This window comes from Podarcis liolepis, assembly GCF_965112155.1.
Source record: "Podarcis liolepis genome assembly, chromosome: 12".
In the NCBI taxonomy this organism is placed as follows: domain Eukaryota; kingdom Metazoa; phylum Chordata; class Lepidosauria; order Squamata; family Lacertidae; genus Podarcis; species Podarcis liolepis.
Window position 1 is genome coordinate 57,231,081 of NC_139563.1, and position 25,205 is coordinate 57,256,285.

General features: G+C 44.2%; 1 protein-coding gene and 1 long non-coding RNA gene across 5 annotated transcripts in view; one reads left to right on the plus strand and one right to left on the minus strand.

The window, feature by feature from the left end:
• The window catches only part of BLVRA (biliverdin reductase A), a 25,631-nt gene extending 1,110 nt beyond the window's left edge, over positions 1-24,521 (plus strand). For 2 of the 4 annotated variants that reach the window (XM_083468880.1, XM_083468883.1), the window contains exons 2-8: positions 8,483-8,603; positions 9,782-9,908; positions 10,777-10,896; positions 12,431-12,528; positions 16,339-16,446; positions 16,846-17,017; positions 20,450-24,521. In XM_083468880.1, the coding sequence (XP_083325006.1) occupies positions 9,790-9,908; positions 10,777-10,896; positions 12,431-12,528; positions 16,339-16,446; positions 16,846-17,017; positions 20,450-20,723 (891 nt within the window). In that variant the 5' untranslated portion in view covers positions 8,483-8,603; positions 9,782-9,789 and the 3' untranslated portion in view covers positions 20,724-24,521. Of the gene's footprint in view, positions 1-8,118; positions 8,400-8,482; positions 8,604-9,781; positions 9,909-10,776; positions 10,897-12,430; positions 12,529-16,338; positions 16,447-16,845; positions 17,018-20,449 lie in introns of those variants that run through there. The other 2 variants (XM_083468881.1, XM_083468882.1) reach the window with 2 other exon arrangements.
• The window catches only part of LOC310690207, a 48,304-nt gene continuing 34,003 nt past the window's right edge, over positions 10,905-25,205 (minus strand). Inside the window, exons 2-3 of the long non-coding RNA XR_014517978.1 lie at positions 13,240-14,407; positions 10,905-11,517 (exon numbers count right to left, since the gene is read on the minus strand). This is a non-coding gene — a long non-coding RNA (uncharacterized lncRNA). The remainder of the gene's footprint in view (positions 11,518-13,239; positions 14,408-25,205) is intronic.

Below are 25,205 nucleotides of genomic sequence, written 5' to 3' on the forward strand. Positions count from 1 at the left end.
CCTGCAAGAAGCAGGGATGGCACCAAGTTGGATGGCTTTAAAAAAGGATGAGACAAATCCATGGAGAGAGGAGGGCTATCAGCAGTTACTAGTGAGATGGCTCTGCTCTGCCTCCACAGTCGGAGGCAGCAAGGCTTCCAAAAAGCAGGTGCTGGAAACCACTGGAGGGGAGAGATGCACTGGTGCTCATGTTCTGCTCGCTGGTCTCCTGCAGGGATCTGCCTGGCCACTCGGAGAACAAGATGTTGGACTAGAGGAGCCACTGGCCTGACCCAGGAGGCTCTTCTTCTCTTCTTGTGTCCCATCCATACTTCCCTCAAAGTGCTTACTGCTGTAATTTTGGGGGGGCGGCGCAAGTGGAATGTGGGAGGGCTTATTTGAGTATGCTGTCCTGTGTTTTATTACAGCTGTTGAAATATGCCCTCTGAACAATTTAGAAAAGGACAAATGCTTTATGTTTATGGACCCTGTAAGCCAAATTTTAAAAGGGCAACAAGCCCTTAAAGTGGGAGGGGGAGAGGGGAAGCAATGTGCAATGTTTAAAAGAAGCACCAAGTAAATTCCTTGCACATTTGAAGGGTGCACCTTGAGTAAATAAGGGGGGGGAGAGAAGTAAGGTAAATAAAGGACACAAAAATGGTGCAAAGTGTGTCACTTTAGATATTAAGGTGAGTAAACTTTGTAACTTTGACGGGCTATCTACAACTTGGTTTTAAGAGGAGTTGAGCTCTCAAAAATTCAGTTGCAGATGCTGAATTATATCCTGTAGGTCAGGCATCCCTTCGGCCCTTCAGATGTTTTGGACTACAATTCCCATCATCCCTGACCACTGGTCCTGTTAGCTAGGGATCATGGGAGTTGTAGGCTAAAACATCTGGAAGGGCGCAAGTTGGGGGTGCCTGCTGTAGGTCATTTCAACCAAGTGTAAAATGGGGGTGACTTAAGCTCCAATTGCAGAGTTTAAGTCAAAATTCTGAGGTCCGATGAGAAGTATTCTGTAGGTATGAAAGGTTAGCTGCTGTTAAAGCAGTTCTAAAAGTGTGGAGCACAGTTTGAAGTAGATGCAGGTGTTTTTAATACAACAGATTTTCATGCTGAAAAGCCTTCTAGTGAAGAAATACAGGAATTAATAAAGGTGAGCTATATCCTGCCCTCTGCTTCCAAGCTGTGAATGCCATTGCTTCTATAGATAAACCAGCACACACGCACCACACGCGAAAGGGAGGTGTAAGCTGGCTTGGGGAAACCTGTGGGTTTGCAAGAGAACAGTAACTTGTTAGGGGCAGACAAAAACCTAAATAGCCCCACTAAGAACTGAACAAGCAGAGGTGCCACCCTTCCATGGAATGCTGATTGACAGTGTGGAACCAGGTGTAGGAATGGCACGGAGTGACTAGGATCCTGAGAAGCAGCATTGCATGCCAAAGCACCCGAGGCACAAAGTTCCCAGGAGAACAACAGATTCAACTAGGCCACAACTTTATTGGTTACAGATGTGAGCAGTTTGGCTTAGGCATTGGGGTGAAGCCAAGCCATATCTTGACTCCTGCCCATCTGCAGAGAGTCCACTGAAGGGTAAACCACCAATAAGGGGTGCCCTATGACTTACATTAAATAGGGGGTCCCCGTAGGGGCTGTGACATGGCCCTAGCCCACGTCCAGACTTCGGATAGGCTTCACACCCTGGATCCCTTTAACAGGATACCCTTACTGAGGAGGGGCAGGTGAAGGCAGCATCCTCCCCTCCAACCAAACAAAGGTTTACCCAATGCCTAAACCTACCAAAGTTGTGACGATTGCTACTAGGTAGTCAAAAACCAAATGGCCGGTGCCAATTTGCCAAGTGGAAAAAATTCCTACCCAGCCTCAACAACATGGCGACCAACAATTGTCCATAGCAAGGTCATATGAGCAAAGCATGAAAAGAGCGTGGGTGGGTCGGGTGATTCGACGAAGGGGTGAGAAAGGGGGCCGGCCAGCCGTGCCGCGATTAAATTGCCCGTGGCCACACCCACCCTGCCAGCTGAATGGCTGGGGCTGTCCCCCAGCAATGGTGATGCGGCTGGAGTGATGTGGGGGAGAGGCGGCGTCCCTCCGCCCGTTTGGCTGGGGAACTGTTGAGACCCGGCTGTCTGGCCACAATGCCTCCAACTGCGTAAAAGGTGAACCAACTTCCATACTGGAACACTTTGCTGCAGGTCTCACTTTCCTTTGTAGAAAAATCAGTCTGCAAGACTGTAATATGATCCAGAAACAGACTCCAGGGTGGTTCTGACTTGATTCTCAGAGGCTTGAGTTGCGAGATCTTTGCCTTCTCTCAGCCATGAGAATGATTGTCATTTGTCTGAGGGAAAATAAAACAGCTGCACTTGGTTGAAATTGTGATGTGATCAAAACCTGCCCTCTATTTTTTACTCTGGGTGATCCAGCTCCCATTTACAGGGTCCTGTGGGAATTGTTGTATGTTCACGTCAACGTGAAGGGTGTAAAAAGATGCACTGGTCAGGGGTTTCTGCAATACGCAAGCTTTCCTACCCTGTGTACATGGACAGATATATAAGCAAAGTGTCAAATGGCTCCTTAAACCACGGTTGCAGCTGCCAAAACAGAATGTCTAGTTGCCATTTGGGGACAAGGCAGCTCTTAAGTCTTATTTTGCAAATGATTGACAGACTGTGATTAAGTCTCAGTTAAACATTTGGCTAGTTCAGATGACAACTTTGAGCTAGGTTAACAGCTTCGAGAACTTAAAGAAGACAAGTCACTTGATCTAGGAATAATCTACACACAGTATATATTGGCCTATTCCAGCCTCTTTCTTAATGGTGACTGCTCCTGCTCAGGCTGCACAGAAAAAACATTTTTTGTTCCTGAAATTCATTTTGATTATGCAGATAAAATATAACTGATAGAATTTTACAGGATATTGTTATGAGTGTGAAAAGCGTCCTGATTCAATGATCCCCAGGCATGAAGCTCCAGATGGTGGGGGCGTCAGGTGCCATCCTGGCGCCCAGGCAAGTTCACTTGGACACAAGTGGTTGATAGCCAGGTGCAAAATGGTCCTGGTGCCTGGCTAATTTCAAACACTGCTTGGATTGCCATGTTTTTGTTTATAAGGATATAAGGAGAAGGGCTGGAAAAGATCTTTGGACATCAGTCAGCCCAGCTAATATTGGGCTATAGAAGGTATGACTTGGTATAAAGCAGATTCATCTATTTATTTCCCTTTCCCTACATGTGTCAGGAATCCCAGTGTGTTTGTCAGCAAGGAAATGAGGCACTCTTATGGCCCTCCTGGCATTATGTTTGCACACCTGTTTTCTGACACTGGTCTTGGTATTTCTATTAGTAAAAGTAATGTGAGAACCAACACTCAGTCAGACTGCAGTTGCAGCAGGGGTCAGAGTGACTCATGCTGCAACCTAACACCAAATAGTTTTTGGCCATCCTTTCCAAACTGCTCCCATGAACACATCCTTCAATTCATGGCAATGGTTGCTATGTTTTCCAGCTCTGACATGAATTGCAGGACAGTCAAATTTTACCGGTGTTCCAGTGTACAAGTTTGTGGCTTAAGTCTGGCATTTTTAGTTGTGGGGTTGAATTCTGAAGTCCCTCAGATGGCAGAAGGTGGGGCTGGGAATATATAACTTAGAGAAAATGTCATTTGAGGGTCCATAGCTGAGGTATGCTTTGCAGGAGTGGAGTAGAACTCTGCCTGAGAGTCTCTAAATATGGACAATACTTCTATAGAAGGACAGTCAGATTGATTCAGGACAAGTTGTATCTGTTCATATAAAAGCATGCCCAGGGTTCCTTTCATACTGTCTCTGCTAGGATCTGTGGCTCATAGTGGCATTGCATATAAATTGTATTTTGTGTGTGCAAGGGCTTTTTCCAGCCAGAACACTCCTGAATGCAGTTCTGGAGCGGCAACATTTTTTTCAGTGCTTTTAAAGGTAGTCGATGTGGCACACTCCCTAAAAAAAGCTCAACACTAGTGTGTGGCCTGCCAAGCATTTAAAAACAAACTCACTCTTGATCTTTAATCCCAAGCATCTAGCCTTCATGGATGTTTATAAAGAAACTGTTGCATTACTGTGATCTGTCCCTTGAAGGCAAATCATTCTAATACTGCAGAAAGGGATTTAAACATTCGGTGTATTGTAACTATTTCACAGTTGTTATCTGAACGATTGGAGTTGGCAACATGAAGGCTTTCAGTCATATCGGCTTCAAGTACAGCCCGTCCTGGAATCTTTTTAAGTGACTCACAAGGTATAGCGGGACAAGAACTCACCTTTTGTTGCACTGAAGATCATGTTCCAAAGATGCACCAGACTTGCCACCTATGAGGTCATCACATTGTGGTCACATAGTCCATAGCTGAGGGGGAAAGGGTTTTTGTGACCAATGTAAGACACCCAAACTACCAAAATTAAGTGCATTTGATTTGTTCCTAGGATTATTATTTTTTTGTCAGATCACTAAATGAGAAAGCAAAATTCTCAGTACCATAAAGGGTAAGTAGTCTATTCCCTATTGGTGGGGGTGGTCCCTTCAACTGAACTTTAGGAGAAGAAAAATAGAAAAGTTTTGTGTCATCTTGCATGTCATGCTTCTGGTTTCCCCCCTCACATGTAAAATGCCATTTAAAAGTTGCTAGAGAATGAAACTGTGGAAAGTTAAATTTAAAACAATTTAGAACAGATTAACTATTTATGGAAATGGGTCTGTAGATTAACATTTTCATAGAATTACCTAGCAACCAGGATGGACCAAAATGGACAAGCAATGAAAAATTCAGATTGGTACAGAATTCCGCATCCTGGGGGTCAGTTTAGGCATTCAGCTGAATGAGGTGGTAAAGCTTTGCTAAACCCTGGCACTTTAGGGGGCAGGTGCTGAAAATAGAAAGCAAGCATGTCAGGGAGAAGGATTCCGTGTAACCACCCTAATCCCACGGGAGCATGGATCCTAGGGCGCTCTTTGCCCCTTCCTGTTAAAAACAGTAGACTTAAAGATGTTCAACAGTGTGTAGTTTTACTTTATATGGAACTAGGAACAGATGGAAAATGCGGGGACTTAGGGTTAACTGAAAACTGGATTTGGGGCAGGCAGGATCTGGGTTGATAATGAATTAAGGGATGATCTAGGTCGGATTTTTATTTGAAGAAATGAATTAATGTAAGATAATTTATTTAGAGGTGATTGGTCAAAATTAAAGGAAGGAGAAGTTATTCTGAGCTTGGGGATAGTTTAGCAAAATAAGAGTGTGTTTTTGGTATAATTGGCCCACCCCCCACATTTCCCCTGCCCCAGGGGTGGTGGAAAATCTTCCTTTGTCTTCCTACTCAGTTGCAGCTTCAAGTTTTCAGACTGGAAAAAGACTGAAGTTACTTCTTGAACATTCAGCTTGCTGCAGCAGACTACAACCGATCTCCAGTTTAGACCTGTGTTATCTTTGTTGGCAACTCAGTGGTGGAAACTCCCATAGAGCGCTCTCGCAAAATTGTCTTTTGGTAGAATGAATGGTTACCAGATCCAGAGAACTACCATAAAACTATAGACTACACCACACCGTCATTCCCTAGTTTGAGAGAGGCTGGGCTTTTCCAAAACTATTCTGCGGAGAGAACTAATTATTACAAACAACACAAACAAATGTGTGCATCTCAGCAGATATGTACAATAAATGCTTATTGCATTTTTTAAAAAGGCTCCGGTTTTCTGCTGTAGCAGAAAGTAAAGTTGGAGGAACCTCAGAGGCTATTTTCTTCAGCATTAATTTAGTTCAGGCCTGAACTTGTATATGAAACAAATATTCGTGAATTAAAGTTGGGAGATATGAAATAGTTAACAGAGTAGCAGTCTATAAAATATATAAATTTGCGCTGGATTCAACTGCTGCTCCTGTTGGCTTCTACACTTTGGAATGGGGGGGGAGCCATTTTGTCAAACAGCTTCTTGGGCTGGCCTGTATAGGAGGGAGGGCTAGACTTTGAGTCCATTTCCAACTCAGAGATAGTTTTGAGGAAGTTTATTTATCTATACAGAACCTGGATGAATAGCCCTGTGGTTGGAGGTATTGGAGTGGGGGAGAGAAGGGAAAGGAAAACGGACAGCAGTCTTCATGTTGTGTGAGAGACCTTGATCCTTCATATACATCAAAAGCAAGTTCCATTGGTTTCAGTGGGGCTTAATTAGGGGTTGTTTCCAACAGCATTTCTTCCTTGATGCATTAATGAATTTCCACAGCATCTCCTCACCACCAGGACCTCAGGATGAAAAGTAACTGCTCCACCCAGTATCCTGTCTCCAAAATGACCTGTGTAATATAAACACAGCTAAGTGGCATTGAGAAATATGAATGTATGTTCCCTCATCAGCCTGGGGCCTAGATATTAAAAAACGTGGTTTCTTTGTTTTGTTTTTCATTACAGGGAAGGACTGTAACAGTGTTATAATGTCCTTTCTTGTGTTTTATATAAGCCAAGGAGTTTAGGAGCTTTTGCCTAAATAGCTATTTGAGATTGCAAGGATTCCCTCTGGTGGCATTTTGGATTAAGATGTAGAACATTTGCTATCATAGCCTCCAGGAATCCAGGCAAGGATTGCTCATCTAATTTTTATTTTGGAAAGGGGAAGGGTTGTTCTGGGAAGACATCCTCAATGTTCCACTTGAATAGGGGAGAACTCTTCTTGCTTCCTCTGACCTTGGGGTGCTCAGTGCAAAAAATGATGCTGGCTACCACCCCAAGAACACTGTTGTTGTTGTTTAGTCGTGTCTGACTGTATGTGACCCCATGGACCAGGGCACGCCAGGCACTTCTGTCTTCCACTGCCTCCCGCAGTTTGGACAGACTCATGCTGGTCTCTTCGAGAACACTGTCCAACCATCTCGTCCTCTGTCATCCACTTCTCCTTGTGCCCTCCATCTTTCCCAACATCAGGGTCTTTTCCAGGGAGTCTTCTCTTCTCATGAGGTGGCCAAAGTATTGGAGCCTGTGCTGGTTACCGTGAGGCGTGGACAGAGTCCGGTCCTGGGTCGAGGGTCTGGGGACTGTCCACCAAGGGTGAAGTGGGGTCCAAAGCGAGGAGCCGGGCAAGGTCGGGAACTCTGGAAGAACAGGTCTCGGTGCTGGCAGAAACAGGTTTCCAACGACGTTGCTCCCACAACCTGGCCTTTATCTTCTCTGAGGCCAGGGGCGGTCCACAGGTGACCCGCCTCTCCTGGCCTTAAGGCAAGCACTCCTCCTGAGAGAAACCAGTTCCCTCCACCTCTCTGCCCTGAGCCTCTGCAGCTCAGGAGAGGCTGGAGGGTTACTGGACCCAGGGGGAGGCCCACCTTCCCCTGACAGGGCTGGGAGAGGCGCACCTGTAGGCAATGGGTCCTCAATCACCTCCGGAGCCAGAGTGGAATCATCCAGTGTCTGCTCCTGAGGATCCGGCACAGGTGCAGGCACTTCAGAATCAAGGCCCTGCCCCAGTTCAGCTGGCCCTGGAGGCGGGGACTCCTGTGCAGGCTGGGATTCCTCCGGTTCAGCCTCTGAATCAGATTCCCAGGCCATCACAGAGCCTCAGCTTCAGGCTCTGTCCTTCCAGTGAGCACTCAGGGCTGATTTCCTTAAGAATCGATGCGTTTGATCTTCTTGCAGTCCATGGGACTCTCAAGAGTCTCCTCCAGCACCAAAAGCATCAATTCTTCGGCGATCACTGCCTGCCCCCAAAGGCACTGTCTTCTGTGCACTGTTGAAGTGCCCAATCTGATTCTTGCCAAAGTAGTAGCCTAGACTCTCTCCAAAATGTTGTGTCATTGGTTGGAATAAAAACAAATAACAATTTACCAGAGGACCAGAATTCAAGAGTTTAAAAGAAAAGGTGGGATAGGGTTTTTTGTTGGTGTGAGAAAGCTATTTTTTAAAAAGGGGAGAGGAAATTGGGCCTCCCCCCTGGAAGAGGGCAACATATCTAGTTTCAATTTGATCCAGGAAGGCTCCTTCGCTACTCCTCTTTGACCCCGTTCCTGTTTTTGATAGATAACTTGTGGTTGGTCTCACCCTCATGCTTATCTTGAGCAGTCAAAAGTGCATATGCCTTATCTTTGTTATACAGAAAAGGCAGAAAGAAGTAGTGAATTCTTTGTAAAGCTGAGGCATCGTCCTAAATACTGCTACCTGCATCCTCTCGTGTTCTTTTTGCGCAGACCCAGGTGAAGGACTTTACTCCCCCTCCCCAGGTATGATGTACCCAGTTCCATCCCTGGCTTCTGACTGCTTGCCCTCCTGGCTGCCCTCTCTCCTCCTGCCATTTGCTGCTGGGTTGGCTGAACAGCTGGAATGCTACAGAGGGCAAGTGCAGGCAATGATTACGGGAATTGAAGCTCTTCATATTGTGTGAGCAGCAGCCCATCTCACAGCCTTTTTCATTCCACATTTGCACCTGATGTTGTACCCAAAGCACTCTTCTGTCTTGGCAGAACAATCCAGGCAACAGGAAGACCAACTGAGGAAGTGAAGAGCACAGAGATACATGTCTGCTTGAGGAGGCAACTGGCAAATTAAACTGAAAAGAAGTTGTCTTATTGGTTGACGTTACAAGTAAGTTGTTGGAAAGGGAAGGCTTCCTAAATTATAAGGGGAAATGTACTTTGTAGGCCTTGCTAATGGAACAGGATTGAGAGTCTGTGAGAGCAGGGCTGGCCCATCCATGAGGCAAGGTGAGGCAACTGTCTCGGGTGGCAAGATCCACAGGGGAAGCAGATCCGCCCTCCAAGGAATGCATTGCCCACCACTGCAGTAGTAACAGCAGCTGCCGAGCATTCCTCGGAGGCTGGATCTGCCACCTCCTCAGCCCCCACCCCAGCCCTCCTCCACAGAGGCCTCTTAGCACATAGACAGTGCTGCTGGTCTCTTCCCACCCCTAGGGAAGAAATGGTGGAGGGAGCCCCATGGGTCTGCATCTGCGCAGCATGATCCAGAGTGGACCTCTTCCTTCCCCCACAACAACCTCTGATTCCCAGTTCAGCCATTGAGTAAGGTTGATTTGATTCCCCCTCCCCTTGTTCCTGATGCAGATCTTCACTCACCCCTTCTTACCTGGTGGGGGGGGCAACATTTTGTGGTTTGCCTTAGGTGTCAAAATGTCTTGGGCCAGCCTTTAATCTAAGAGAACATAGTGGGCACAATCCTGCTATAATCAAAACATTTAACTGAGGAAAGAGTGCCAAACACCCTTTCTAGAAGGGAAGCCTCTGGCCAGTGACAGGTCTTTTGCCCCTTGACTCTGGCATCCCAGGGCAGCTGTCAGTTGAAGCAGAGGGATCGCCCTGGCAGGGAGAGGCAAAGCAGAAATCCCCTTCTCTGGCCAACGTTTATGTATCTGATGTTTAAAGATTATTATTATTATTATTATTATTATTATTATTATTATTTATTAATGCATCACTTACACAAGAGTCTCTTGGCAATTTGCCATTAAACAAAAAACATGCCGGTATTACAATGCTGTTTTTTAAAAATGCATAAATTAAACATCACAATCTAACGTCCAGCTCTTATAGCCATAGATTTGCTGTCCCTCTGTGCACTTTCAGTATTGAAGTATCCTGTGCAATTAACTTTGCTAGGGTTGAAAGAATGCAGCTCTTTAAACAATTAGACCATCCGTATAGGAAATGCTAGCAGCAATTCTGTGATAGCGTAGAGGATAATGGGGAGAGAAACAAGCTTCTAGTAACCTTTCTTCCTCTTCCCCCACCCCTCCCTCTTTCACGAAGGTTTTACCATGTTTGGGGCTGTGGTCGTTGGGATTGGGATTGCAGGATCTGTGCGGATCAGGGACTTGCTGAATCCTTTGCCTTCCAGTCCTGCTGAGCATCTCAGACTGTTGGGCTTTGTGTCTAGGTGAGAGGCTTCATTATGTGGCTTAAGAAAAAAAGTCTAATGAGACTAATTTATACCTTGTAAAAACAATTATGCTTGATGGCACCTTGAAGCTAACTTTTGATAAGCCTTTTATCAGCCTTTTATTTTTTCGGAAAATGGGCATGATGTCTCATAGGTAATACAGTGGTACCTCGCAAGACGAATGCCTCGCAAGACAAAAAACTCGCTAGACGAAAGGTTTTTCTGTTTTCGATTTGCCTCGCAAGACGAATTTCCCTATGGGCTTGCTTCGCAAGACGAAAACGTCTTGCGACTTTGTTAAACCGTTAAAACCGTGCTTCGCAAGACGAAAAATTCGCTAGACGGCAAAACTCGCGGAACGAATTAATTTCGTCTTGCGAGGCACCACTGTAACCTACTTCTTCAAATGCTGAGTAGGAACTTAATATTCTAATGAGCCAGGAACCCAATATTTAGAGCGCTGTACATCTCAAGTTGTCCCCCACTGAGGCTCTTTTCAGTATTCCCTTTTCGTCAGAGGTAAAATGAGTGATAACTGGAGAGAATGCCTTTTTGGTTGTGGTGCCCCATTTACTTATCTGGTTCCAACACTGTTTTCTTTCAGGCACCAGATGAAAACATCTTAATTCTATCATCTTTTTAAGTTTCTGGCATTTTAAAATATTCCCCATGGTACTGGATTATCTATAATCTGTTTTAATTATGCTTTTTTATTATTGTTGTGACATTGTAATTGAGTAAAAAGCTCCAAAAGCAATTTTGAGAAATAAATAAGCTCTTGTTGCTTCCTTCTGCACTTTTGTGCCACATAAGTGCTGTTCATGGTAGGTATGTTCTCATTCATTTTTGTTTCTGCTAAAACTAGGAGACCTCTAGGTGATGTTCAGAAAGTCAAGCAGATAAGTCTACAAGAAGCTGTGGACAGCAAGGAGGTCACTGCTGCCATCGTCTGTACAGATAACCAGAACCACAGTGAGACTGTCAGGTATTGCCTTCCTAATTCTCTAGTATAAAAACGACGTTAGAATGTCGGTTCTCCGTTATTCCAGAGAGTATGTTGACCAGAATGACTTTCAGCAAATTCAGTTGCGATTTAGGCATTATCCTTCTCATCAGTTGATGATGGTTCATGCGAGTTTAAACAGTACATTTTCTTACCTTCCAAAACGTGGGTGGGATAGGAACATAGGAAACAGCCTTACACCAGGTTAGACCATTGGTCTGTCAAGCTCAGCTTTGTCCATACTGACCAGCAGAGGCTCTTCAGAATTTCAGACAGAAAACATCAAGAATAACTTTATGGCAATAAGAGCCATTTGACAGAGGAACGGATTCCCTCCTTCACTGGAGGTTTTTAAGTGGAGGTTGGATGCCCATCTGCCAGGGATGCTTTAGCTAAGGTTCCTGCATTTCAGGGAGTTGCTCTTGGTGACTCTTGGGATCCCTTCCAACTCTACAATACTACGATTCTCTTCCCCGCTCTTTCTGGAGACGTCAGGGATTGAACTTGGGAACGTCTGCATGCAAAGCAGCTGCTCTGGCCCTGCTCTCTGGCTCCCCTGAGCCTTGGCTCTTTCCTGGTCGCCACTTAATGTGTGTGTTTCATCTAGAAAGGCAACAATATAAATGCGCAGTTTATGCGAAGTGCTTGTATGGATGCTAGAATGTAAAAAGGTATGGAGAAAATTGTCCTTAGCGCCTAGAAATGCTTCTGATATCCATGAAAGCTTGCGTCAAACTGTAAACGAGTTTGACTTTGGCTGCAACTGTAATTGCTGCACCAAAAGAACAATGAGAATTGTAGTTTGCACGGCTGCTGGGCTGGGAGGATTTGATTTAAATCACTAGTCAGTAAGACTTGATTTAAATCATTTTTTTACAGAAAGACTCATTCTTGCTGGTATAATCTTAATATTTGCAACCAGATGAAGGTTTCATTTTTGGAATAATAAATTTTCAGAGTAGTTTTTACAGTTATATTAAAAATGACTGATTTGGTTGTACTATTAGAAATACATAGACAGATAATTATGAAATTATTGTGAGGTTTAATACGTTAACTGTTTCTATTTGGAAACTTTTCTGCTGTACTTTATTGGAAGGAGAAAAATAATCATTTCCTTAATAACAATTTAAACAATTTATTTAACTAAAACAATAACATTATAGCATATGTATCCATGTATCCATGTTTGTTAACTGATGTGGTTAAACATTTTTTAAAAAAAACACCACAGACTGAGTTTTAGCACCCATGAAAAACTTACAACAAATCCTTATTTCCTGATGAATAGCCTTTGGACTATAATGTAACTTAAATAGAAAACTATCCTTAGAAAGATTTTTCCTCCAAAAGCATTTTATTTTAAAATTTTAATTTTTTTGGTTATTTTTTAAATCATTTATTTTTAGCCACCCTGCTGCTGGGAATAATTTGGAAAACACCTAGGAAAGGTGCTCTGAGCTTCTGAAAGTGCAAGATGCATAAGTGTAACGCATTTCATTTTCTCCTTTGTAAGGATGTTCCTGGAGGCTGGGAAACATGTCCTTGTCGAGTACCCTTTGGCGCTGTCTGCAAAGGAAGCACATGAGCTGTGGGAGTTGGCAGAGCAGAAAGGTATCATGCAAAACCAAGGCTGTGCTTGTTTAAAACAGTGTGTGCCACCATGGCTCTGCTCCTTTGTAATTTAAAGTGTGTGTCGCAGGGCAGCACAGTGGCAAAGGTATCCTGTCCTGTATGGATAGTTATGCAGAAAGAAGAATTTGACAAGTACTGCTTCTTCTTCTTCTTCTACTACTGCAGCATCACAATGGGAGAAATTATATATGTCAAAGGTCTCCTTTCTTCTAAACTATTAGAGACAAAGGAACTCTGCCCTGGTCCCTCCAAATTAACAGAATGGGGGTGGGGGGACATCTCAGATGAGGAACAGGTGTGGTACAAAATGGAAAACTAAGGAACACTGTGCTGTGCTGCAAGAAGTTTGTGCTCTTGGACAGAGACAACCACTTTACTGCTTCAGCTTCTAAGAAAGGTATAAAGTATGTGTCACCTGGGGTCAAACCCTACCATTAGGCAAAATGAGGCAACTGTCTCAGGCAACAGACGCTGAGAGGCAATGGCAGCACCTCTCTCAACGTTTCTTCAGTGTTCCCTTCTGTTGGAGAATATACTACTACTACTACTACTACTACCACCACTACTACTGTACTACTACTACTAATAACAACAACAACAATAATAATAGTACCCCGCGCATCTGACTGGGTTTCCCCAGTCATTCTGGGAGGCTTCCAACATATATAAAAACATAACAAAACATTACACACCAAAAGGCTTCCCTATGCAGGACTGCCTTCAGATGTCTTCTAAAAGTTGTGTAGTTCTTTATCTCCTTGACATCTGATGTGAGGTCATTCCACAGGGTGGGTGCCACTACCACGAAGGCCCTCTGCCTGGTTCCCTGTAGCTTCACTTCTCACAATGAGGGAACCGCCAGAAGGGCCTCTGTGCTGGATCTCAGTTTCTGGGCTGAACGATGGAGGTGGAGACGCTCCTTCAGGTATATAGGGATGAGGCCATTTAGGGCTTTAAAGGTCAGCACCAACAATTCGAATTGTGCTCAGAAACATACTGGGAGCCAATCTAGGTCTTTCAGAACGGTGGTATATGTTCCCAGTGGCCACTCCCAGTCACCAGTCTGGCAGCTGCATTCTGGATTAGTTGTACTTTCTGAGTCACTTTCAAAGGTAGATCAAGCAGTAGTCCAAGCATGAGATAACCAGCACATGTACCACTCTGGTGAGACACTGTGCAGGCAGGTAGGGTCTCAGCCGATGTACCAGATGGAGCTGGTAGACAGCCGCCCTGGACCTGTGCCTCCATAGACAGCTGTGAGTCCAAAATGGCTCCCAGGCTGTGTGCACCTCGTCCTTCAGGGGCACAGTTACTGCATTCAGGACGACGAAGTACCTCACACCTGCCCACCCCCCCCACCCCCTGTTGCCCAGAAACAGTATTTCTGTCTTGTTGGGATTCAACCTAAATCTGTTAGCTGCCATCCATCCTTCAACGGCCTTCAAGATGTTCACTGCCTTCACTGGTTCCGATTTAAATGAGAAGTAGAGCTGAGTATCATCCACATACCAGTGAACACCCAGCCCAAATCCCCTGATGACCACACCTACTGGCTTCACATAAGACAATTAAGATAATTTCTTATTTATACCCCACCCATCTGGCTGGGTTTCCCCTGCCGCTCTGGGTGGCTCCCAATCAAATATTAAAAACACAATATAGATGCTGACAAGTTTTGTGCACCACATGGCCTGTCCTGACCCGCCCCTCCCTCAAAAAAGCTAGCCTTCTGCAACAGAGGATGTTGTCCCATTGCAGCAAGGTACTGCGTGTGGAATTTGGAGGAGTGGGTGTAGCACCACCTTGTACTTCATATAAGGCAGCAAAATGTCTTGGGTTGCCCCTGATTTCACCTTTCCTAGGGAAAAAAGCAGGGGGAAATTCCTTAGTTCATTCTCTTTTGTTACTGATTATTATTATTTATTAAATTTGTATACTACCCTTCATCTGAAGATCATAGGGTGGTTTACAACATAAAAATAAAACATGAGAACACAAAATACATAACAATAATGAAAAAACGAGAACAAACCACAAACACATTTTAAAGGCCATAGATTGTTTAATCATCCAAAGGCCTGGTTATAGAGAAAGTGCCAGGTGAGCCTCCTGGGGGATAAAGGTAAAGACCCCTGATCGTTAAGTCCAGTCGCGGATGACTCTGGGGTTGCAGCACTCATCTCACTTTGCTGGCCAAGGGAGCCGGCGTTCGTCCGCAGACAGCTTCTGGGTCATGCGGCCAGCATGACTAAGCTGCTTCTGGCGAACCAGAGCAGCACACGGAAAAACTGTTTACCTTCCCGCCGGAGCGGTACCTATTTATCTACTTGCACTTTGACGTGCTTTCAAACTGCTAGGTTGGCAGGAGCAGGGACCGAGCAACGGGAGCTCACCCCATCATTGCGGGGATTCGAACTGCTGACCTTCTGATCGGCAAGTCCTAGGCTCTGTGGTTTAGACCACAGCGCCATCCACGTCCCCTTGGGGATATCTCCTTAGGGATAGCATTCCACAAATGGGAGCCACTGCAGAAAAGGCCCATTCTCATGTTGCCAACCTCCAGACCCTTCATGAAGGAGGCATGCAAAGAAGGGCCTCAGGGTCCAGGGTGGTTCATATGGGGAGAGGCATCCTTGAGCTGTTGTGGTCCTGAGCCATTTAAGGCTTTATAGGTCAAAGCCAGTACTTTGAATTGGGCCCAGAAAGTGATTGGCAGCCAGTGCAGTTAGGCCAGGATTGGTGATAAATGCTCAGACTGTCTTTCCCCGGTGAGCAACCTGGCCGCCAGATTCTGCACCAGCTAAAGTTTCCAATTCTTCTTCAGAGGCAGCCCCATGTATAATGTCACAGTATTCTCGCCTAGAGGTTACCAAGTGCATAGACAACAGTAGTTAGGCTATCCCTGTCCAGAGAGGGGTGCAGTTGGGCCACCAACTGCAAAGGACCCAGAAGTACCCCCAAGCTGTGTGCCCCCTCCTTCAGAGGGAGTTTGCCCCAGTCATCTGCTCTAGGGCCCCAGTCTTATCTAGATTGAGCTTCAGTTTATTGACTCATGCAGTCCTTTACCAAGGCAAGAGAGTGGTCCAGCACGTCCACTGCCTCACCTGAAGATGTAAAGAAGAAATAGAGCTGTTTAAGAGTAGCAGTCTTTCACCCACACTGATACCAGTGCAAATAAGATCCCACTCTTTAAAAAAGTGAAAAGCAGGTGTAGTAATACAGATAGTGCAGTGTGGAAGCACATTGTATTTTGGAGCAAGTCTGCACAATGTCTGACCCACCAACCATCTAAATTGTGTTCAAAAACAGGGACGTTTTGCAGCACCTGATGGGGTACAGTAAATGGCTGATAAGCTGTTTGGCACAGGGTGCCCAGGCCTGCTCTGTACCTTCAGGGAAGGTAATTTCATTCTCATGTATATATACCCCACCTTTTTATCTGATGGACGAAATAGTTGCTTAATTGTTTTTTTCCTGTTTTTAGCCATTTTTATCTGTAGGATGCCTTAAGTCCTACTAGGGAAAAAGGCAGGATATGTATGTATGTCTGTATGTACAAACAAACAAACAAACAAATAGTGGAGCCAAGAAATGGAATGGGTAGCTACTTCCTTGGTGTAGGGTTCCCAGGTAAATTACTCAAGGGGAGATTTTATGACTTTACTAGCTATGTAGTAAGAAGGTCTCAAGGCGCATAGCTTCTCTCACACTGGGCACTGACAACCATGCATTTGAACCTGATGCCATTCCCAATTGTTGATCATTAAATCTCATTTGTCTCCATGGCAGGCAAAATCCTCCACGTGGAACATATTGAACTCCTGACTGAGGAGTACAAGCAGCTGAAGAAAGAGGTGGCAGGGAAGGAGCTTGTGAAGGGAACCTTGCACTTCACAGGTCAGTTGTTGGAGGCTGTCTAATTTAATGCAGTCTGACCTGCTTTGCAGCAGCTGGTGCTTCAGACGTCATCAACCCACCCATTTCTGGAAGGAATAAACGTGGACCAGGCCTAGATTCTTAGCCAGTTTAACCAAAGATTCTAGGCCTCCCTCTTTGCTGACTGTACTGGTTTTTCTATTTACAAGTATTATTTATTGTAAGAGAGCTTTAAAAATGTGGTTCTGTCCAGCCCCCAGCTGCAGTTTGGACTGGCGCAGTCCATTCTACTGTCTGTTGTACAAACAGACCTGGTCTTTGAAATTATTCTGTCTATTTGATAGTATAGCGAGTCCACCCATAGGCAGAATAGTTCTTTTTCCAGCCATGTGTTCAAAGTCCTCTTTCTCATTTCTAAAGGTGGCGCATTGGATGAAGAACGCTCAGGGTTCCCAGCTTTTAGTGGGATTGCTCGCCTGACTTGGCTAGTTGATCTATTTGGGGACCTCACTGTTGTCTCTGCCACAAGGGAAGAGCAGAAAGAGAGAAATTACTCCAGAATGACTGCACAGTTTCAGACTGCAAAAAATAGGTTGGTATAATTGAATTCTAGAAAATGATGATTAACCACAATAATATTTCTCCTGCTGGCTTACTCAACCCTCAACCAAAATAATCTCTGCTCAGGCAATCTAAATTTTGCACCAAGAAAAGGACGAGGCAGGAGCAAATTAGCTGTGAGCTAGGAGCTCATATGCTTGGGTATATGCTACGGCATAATTTGGCTTTGTGCAATGTGCAAACCAGACCAATATCTGTTTAATTTACAAACCACTGTCGCATATGCTCAAGGTAGTGTACAACAAAACAAAACCATAATATTGAAATGAACACAATAAACAGTTTACACTTTCAATCTATAATACTGCCCTAGTCTCAATAAATTATTTCCTCTGCATCTGTGACATAGGGCATGACCACAATTGGACAGGCATTTGCTGGGAATCATGAAATGGTTTTGCTTTGCTATCCTGGGTGATATTTTCAGAACTGGAACCAGTTGTAATTGCTCCTACAAGTTGAATTTGCCATTGTCTTCCTACTTTTCTAGGTAGCATGTGGCCTGGTTTGTTACCTGCGCTGTCAACCACCTTTGTTCTACTAGGCTTATCACATGTTGTGTGCACCTCTGCCATGTGTATCCTAGTAGCTTTTGTCTTTGGTGTAGTCATTCGTCTAAGATTAATCTGCTAGGAATGGTAGCATTGCATAACAGTCTAACTATGTTGGCTAGCATCATATCCTAGCTCCACTGGCAAAAATCTCTCATGGAGCTGGAGCCAAGGTCTCTCTCCAAAAAGGTCACTTAAACTGCCCGTGGCTCAGCAGCAGCATGGCTCCCAAAAAAGTAAGCCCTTTATCAAATAGCATAGATGGGAGCCCTTTATCAAATAGCATAGATGGGAGTTTGTAACTCTGAGCAGACAGTGTTTAACTTCTGAAAAAGAGCACGACTGATTCCGGTCCACTTGAAGATAATGCTATATCCTCTGCCACCTCACAAATGTATATTAGCTGGCTGTGCTGAGGAGGACTCTGAATAGTGCTAGACTTGGAGTCCTTTTTCTATCTGTATGTCCTGGGCCAGGGCTGTAAACAGCCCACCGCCACCACCCCCATTCTGTCCGAAAGAAAAACAAAGGGGAAGCGGCAAAAGGCATTCTCCCTCAGAAGATGTAACAAGGAGTGCCTGCACACGTGTTTTCTGCAAATGACCAAACAGATGATGCAAGGAGAGTCCAGGTCTCCCATCAATATTTGTGGCAGCAAAACAGAGTTAGCAACTATGCTGACTGGTTGAAAAGCTGCCACTGCTGTGGGTTTGGTTTCACTGAGTATTTGGACAGCTGTTTACACAGAGCAGTCAGTATTAAATCTTGTTACTTGTTCTGTCATCTATTATAAAAGAGTGGAACCTGCAACAAAACGTTGCAGTTTATCCTCACCTCCTTGTAGGAGTGCTCTTGTTCAGGATTCCTGCCAGCCATTTCATTTCATACAAAACATTTCAGGTCCACACATTTCCTTGTTTTTCTTTTCCAGCTGACAGTCAATATTGTTTGGCTCTTGAGCACATTCATTTTTCAGTGGACATGTTTGTATGTGTTTAATGTTTGTTCTCTTTTAGTTTTGCAAGACATGAGATTTCCCTAAGCATGCTAATACCTTCCTCTTAGTGGCCTCATTTGGCCCACAATCCTGTTGCCACTTGCTACCTGAGATTACTATTAGGAGTGGCAACTAGCCTGTGGAGCCCGGCCTCAGGTGTCCAGGATTTAACCAGCCAACATAACATCTGGGGGGAATTCTGGAAAAATGTCCAGGATTTTTAGGTTGATTACCTAAAAAAAGTTCAACAACTTTGAATTTCGTTAAAAATGCTCAACAACTTTTGTGTCCTGAATTTTACTTCTAGAAATATGACAGCCCTAGGTATAGCAGCGCAGAAATGAGTTACAATCAAGCTTCTCTCATTTGGGGAATGAAACTTCTCAGGTTGGGGATTGGGAAGGCTGCTGGGTAAAATCAGACATATGGCAAGAGACAGGAGGCAGCTGTGAACTGCTGGCAAGTGATAAAGCAAGAAGACTGGGGAACAGAGAGCCAAGGCTTGTTAGATCTGGGCTTGAGAATCTGGCAGGGCAATTATGCCAGGTGTGTCTTCTGTTGATGTTGCAACATTGTGATCCTGCAACCCAAAGGGGACAAGAAGGGACAGGAAAGCAGAGGGGAGAGGTAGGGGTTAATTTCACGGATTGAATTGGAAAGCTGCAGCCTTCAGTAAAATGCAGTAATTTGGTAACTTTTCACAAAAGATAAAGAACACCAGCAGGTGGTGCTAGAAGTGTCAGCAAGTGTTCAAATAATTTTAAAAAATTGTCCAGTAGCACCTTATAGACCAAGTAAGTTTGTTCTGGTATAAGCTTTTGTGTGCATGCATACTTCTCCAGTTCAGTTTGCCATTTATATGCTTTAATAAGCTGCAAGTTATTTTTCAATGTATGTCTTCATAATTTCCAGCTTGCTTAGGATGGGGAAATTCCCTGTGTTGTCTTTTCAAAGCCAAAGGCATCTGTGCAAGCGGCTTCTGGGTGTCATGCAACCCTTTTAGCATTTGGCTGCTCTGCATAGTGTTCCAGGTCTGTTCCCTTCCTGGGCCAGGTTTCCCAGTGATGCAGTTCCACTGACATGGGTGGATTTGCACTAGCTGAATGTTTGGCCCCCTCTCATTTATGTCCGAGTTGGTTTTAAGTGTGGGCTGGATGTGGACAGACTCAGTAAGTCTTTGCTGGAATAGAGAAATAGAGCATTTCTGACACATCCCTGAATTGGCTGTGAGTTAGGCAGAACTACTCTTGATGTCCTTCTGGGTACCTTGAGTGGGAAAAATGGGGTCAGAAATGCAGCCTGAGTCTTAACACAAGCTTTTTGTGAATTTGTTCTTAGCTTTTGTTATCTCTGAAATGTTATTAATGAGGAAGATGAGAGTGGCTTATTAAAAACCTGCTTGAACTTTATGTAGCCATTTTACTGCATTTTTAGCATATAAAAACAATTAAAACAACAACTCCTCCCTATATGAGCACTTTGTGGCCTTTGCCACCGGAGAGCGTTCCCCAAGTGTTAAACTAAGATTTGAGCATTTCTGATGTTTTATTACAAGTGTCGATATAGCATTATAATATGCCAGCAAAGCAAAATGCATTTCTCATACCATTACAAGCAATAATTATTTTGGGTTTAGTTCCCGAAAACCTGTGACCCACTTGCAGAGCCTTCAGGGCCCACTTGCAGGTGGTGACCCACAGCTTGGGAAGCGCTGTGCCAGAGAATAGCACTCAATATTGGAGGGCACTTTCTGGCCTCCACGACACACTTTTGGCTTCTTATGAGGTCTTCATTTGCAGCCAGCCTCTGAGATGGCTGACTGGGTTTCCCTTCCTTTTCCGTCTCCTTTAACCAGGCCCCTGACTTGGATTGAAGAAAGGGCACCTGGGATGAAGCGGGACAAGGCCATCAACTTCTGCTTCACAAGCGGGTGCTTGGAGAGTCTTCCCGAGGCCCCCCGCTCACAAGTTGGCATCTTCATGCAAGACCTGATCCTCTTTGCCAAAAAGCTTTTGGGCCAGGCCTCCCAAGAGGAAGTGCTGGCCGAGAAGAGGCGGATTCTGCTGTGTCTCGACCTTGCCGAAGAGATCCAAAGGCTCTGTGAGCGGCCAGCGAACATCTACTCTTGAAACTGCTTGGGAGTCGGGGGCTGGGCTGCTTAGAACTGCTGCTGCTGCTGCTGCTGCTGCTGCTGCTGCTGCTGCTGCTGCTGCTGCTGCTCCTCCTCCGGAAATGGTTCTTTCTTCCATTCCCTTCTAACTTGCCAGACACTCCATTGTGACCAGTAAGACTTTTCTAACAATTTTGGGCCAGTCCAGGTTTCCCATGTCCTTTACAGGTTTGGTTTAACCTGGCAAAAGTGAATAGTGTACCACTTTTGGCTTGCCTTAGTGAAGGAGTTGGCAAAATGTAGCCTTCCAGCCCTTCAGACCTTCTTTTCTTTCCCCAGGACATACCTTCTCCCTGGCCATATTCCTTCACCCCAGACCACACCCCTGACTGGCCTGGCTTTGTGCCCTCCATGAGTGCTTTTGCCTGGGTAGAATGTGCTCTTGAAGTCTGGTAATACTTCTTGCTTTGCTTGGGTGGAAGACAAGAGGTGTAGGGACATGTGTTGCCTGCTGTTCAGAGGTAAAATACATTTATTCGCTTCCTCTACTTTACCTTTGGCCTTGCCCACCACTGGCATGGGTCTCTTCTCTGAAAGCACCTTCTGGCAACAGAACTACAGATACAGAAAATGACAGCTCTATGTTGCATTTCCTGCCCCAATCTACAGAATGTTTAGTTGGACTTAATTTGTGTTGTGTCTTCAGCCCACCTGTCTCTTTGGCTGTTGCTGGGAGGGCTGAGGAAAAGATCCTCAAAAATCTTGCTCTGCGTTACCGGAAGCAAGAGAACTTTCTATGTGGCTGCTATTTCCTGTATCGTGTTTAGTTCTCACCCATATTAACTAGCTGACAGACAGGTATATGAGCTGCAGAACTACTTCCATGAACTTATGGCTCAGTTTTAACATGGCTGGAGTTAAAAATCTGCCCTCCAACTGGGTTTTACACTTAATTGCCTTATGCTGAATTGGAACTTGAGATTTCAGACCTCATGCTTTGATCCAGCTCCTTTCTGAGACTGATTCCGTCTTAACCTGCCATAAAGCAAGTGGGTCTACTCTATTTTTGTGAGGAGAGTGCCTCCACATGGTGGTAGTGATCATAGCAGGTGACCTGCTTGTTCTCAGGCTGTTCTTCTAATATAAATACCACTTGTCACCATGTAGAGGCATATTTGTGAGAATCACCACACAAAGTGGGTCAAGTTAGCCTTGCGATGCTTCTGCTACATCTTGTATTTGGAGTAGCTCTTGGTCATTTTCCTGTCCCTAGAAACGCACAATAAACTCTGCTAATATTCAGTTTGAATTTGAATATATGCGGGGGGGGGGGAGAGTCTGAGAAGAACATACAAAACCCATTTGAAGTGTTAGAAATGATAGATTCACAGTGACTGCGTAGCAAGCAATCTCGCCTGGATCTAAAAATTGATTTGCATAACGTAGACCTGAAATTATTTTTGGTTATATACAGTAGCTATAGAAAGTACAAGAAAGAGGTTCATACTCAAAAGTATACTGAAATAAGATTGTATACTGAAATTTCTGAGGATTATGCCTTTCATTTAGCACAGTGCTGTGTTATTTCTGCCCATTATAGTCTTGCATCTATTTTGAAATGGCAAAACATCTCAAGCGCTATCGTCAGAGTAAGATTTTTGGAAAGTCAATTGTTCTATTTCACTTGGGACTCTCTAAATATGATGGCATTTCAGGATCCTTTCCGTAGTTCCAATCAATTCAGCCATTTATAATTACTGCTATGTTCTTGTAAACACTGACTCGCAAATAGGAGCCTAAATTTATATTCATTTTAAAAATGGAAGAAAACTTCCCAATATTGGGCTTGAAATGCTTGTGGTCACAAGATGAAAATTTGTGCAAACAAGATACTGTTCTGTGTCTCAATAGAATCATAGAATTGCAGAATTGAGAGTCATCAAGTCCAAACCCCTGCAATCCATGAATCCAAACACAGGGTCCCCCATCCAAAATGAAACCATACTATACCCTGCTTAGCTTTTGCAAATGTGCCAGCACGGGGGGGGGGGGGTTGCTGCATGTGGGTGTTCTGTGGCATTTATTGACTTATCAATAAAACAGCACCACATCTTTGTGAAGGGAGCAAGGTTGGTTGTTTTGCTTCTGTCAAGTCCCTGTGGCCGATTGTGAGACTGGCATGCAAAGAGACTGGCATGTGCAGAGCGAAACTATTTGCACTTGGCAGTACTACACCAAAACTGCCTCTCAGCTGCTTTGCTGAATGGTTTTGGTGCTAGTTTGTCGCTGCCCCTGCCATATTGCTTTGCTTCTGATGAGGGCCAATCCAATGTTATATTGCCTGAAGCAAAACCAACCAACCCAGTGGCATCCACTCTCCATTGATTATTATGGGGTACAGTTGCTGGGAAACTCTACTGTGCAATAGCCTTACTGTACCCTGCAGGTTTGATCTGTCTGTCACCCAAGTCTGCTGCCTTGTGGTCAGGACACTGCTGTTTCTAACTTAAGGGAAAAGCCTACCTAAATTGTAGTACATGTGACCCTTAAAAGTACTTTTACTCACTGGCTCCTCTCTTTACTCATAGAAATGGTCTAGAGGTGTACAGTGAGTGACATGAAAAATTGAGGAGGGCCATAGATCTGGGCTGCAACATATTCTGTAATCCTGAAACTCTCTTTTGGAGATAACAGAATTTTCCCTATATGCTGCTGTGCTTACAGTGTTTTGTTCATGCTAGAAGACAATTCTTTTTTTAATGGCCAAAATTCTATAAACTGCCACTTAGTGTAAACTTTATAGGGCCAAAATTATTGTTATTATTTATTTAATTAATTTCTATGCCGCCCTGTACCTGAAGGTCTCAGGGTGGTTCACATAAAATGAAAGCCATTGGCCCGAATCAAAGGGAGCTGGGAATTTTCACGATATAGAAATATTTTCCCATTCCCCTGCCCCTCCCAGGGAAGTGAAGAAAGTCGGCTGTTGCCTTGGAGTTTTGGTATTACTTACATGGAAAAGTGTAGTACATTTGAGTTGGATCCAGAGTAAGGCTGAAAATCCTATACCCAGTTACCAAGGAGTAAACTCTATTGAATTTAGTAGGATTCAAAGAAAACATGTATAGGATTACACTGTTTGTTAGTGCAACATGAGTGCCATTTAAACAATCAGGACAAGTTCATAATGACTTAACTCTTACTGATTTCTCTTGGGAGAAAGTTCTGTTAACTCACTCTGGATCCAGCCCCTTGTTTTTTGGAAAAAATACTGCAGTTTTTACAAACAAACAAAGGGCCTTTTTATTTTAATTTTTAAGACACAGTATATATAACTGATTTTTTTAAAGAGAGAGAGAGAAATCACTCACATTCTGTGATCTTCAAAGATGGCACCTAAATGCTATCATATGCATGTTCACTCAGAAGTAAGTCACATTTATCTGGGAGTAAAACCCATTGATTTATGGAGGGCTTATTTCTGTAGACATGCATAGGATTGCATTGGAAGCAATGCTAGACAAGAGTTAAGTGGAATGTTGTTGCTGCAGTTATCTTTGTCCAGTTTAACTATATTTTATTGTTGATATGAATAGAACTGAAGGAGGCAAATTGTTGGCCATTGTATGCCTTTAGTAGCTGCCTCAGTTTTTTGTTTTCAGAAACGCCTCTGTTTCCTTGGAACCCTTTATGTGATGCACTGAAATGCCTTGATGCATGCCTCAGAAACATGATGTTGTTAATACATTGTGCTATAAAGTATGCTGGTGATTATTGTATGTGCTGCCTTGACTTTAATAAAGACATCTGAGCTCAATTTACTCTTTCATCATTTTGTTTTCCTTCCTTCATTTCTCTTCCCCGCAATCTGGTCATAGATGTGTCTTGCTTTAAAAGTGCTAATGCTCTAAATTGCGGGACAATTTTCCTAATATGCTTAACGGAGAACCCCACTGACTTAAATCATAGTCCTATGTACCGTGCAATACTAAACATGTGTATGTACTGTACCTTTCCCAAGTACCTGTGTCTGACTCTGAAAATACAGGTGTTAATCCTGTTTAGAGAGAATCTGCATGTTTCATAAGGGTCCCGAGATTTACCGTATTTTTCGCTCTATAAGACGTACCTGACCAATAGACGCACCCAGTTTTAGAGGAGGAGAACAAGAAAGAAAATACTCTCTCCCTCTCTGCGTTGCACCTCTCCAACAAAGCAGGAGGAGAAAGGGAAGGGGCTCCGTTTCTCTTCCTGCTTCGCTGAAGGGGTGCTGCGCAGCTTTCCCTCTCTGCACAGTGCCTCTCCAGCAAAGCGAAGTCAGAAGAGCAAGAGGAATCGCTGCGCAGCAAAAGCAGCGATCCCTCTTGCTCTCCTGGCTTCAGCAATAGCTGCCCAGCCTGCATTCGCTACATAAGACGCAAACACATTTCCCCTTACTTTTTAGGAGGGGAAAAGTGTGTCTTATAGAGTGAAAAATACGGTGTGCTGTTTTATAGGCCAA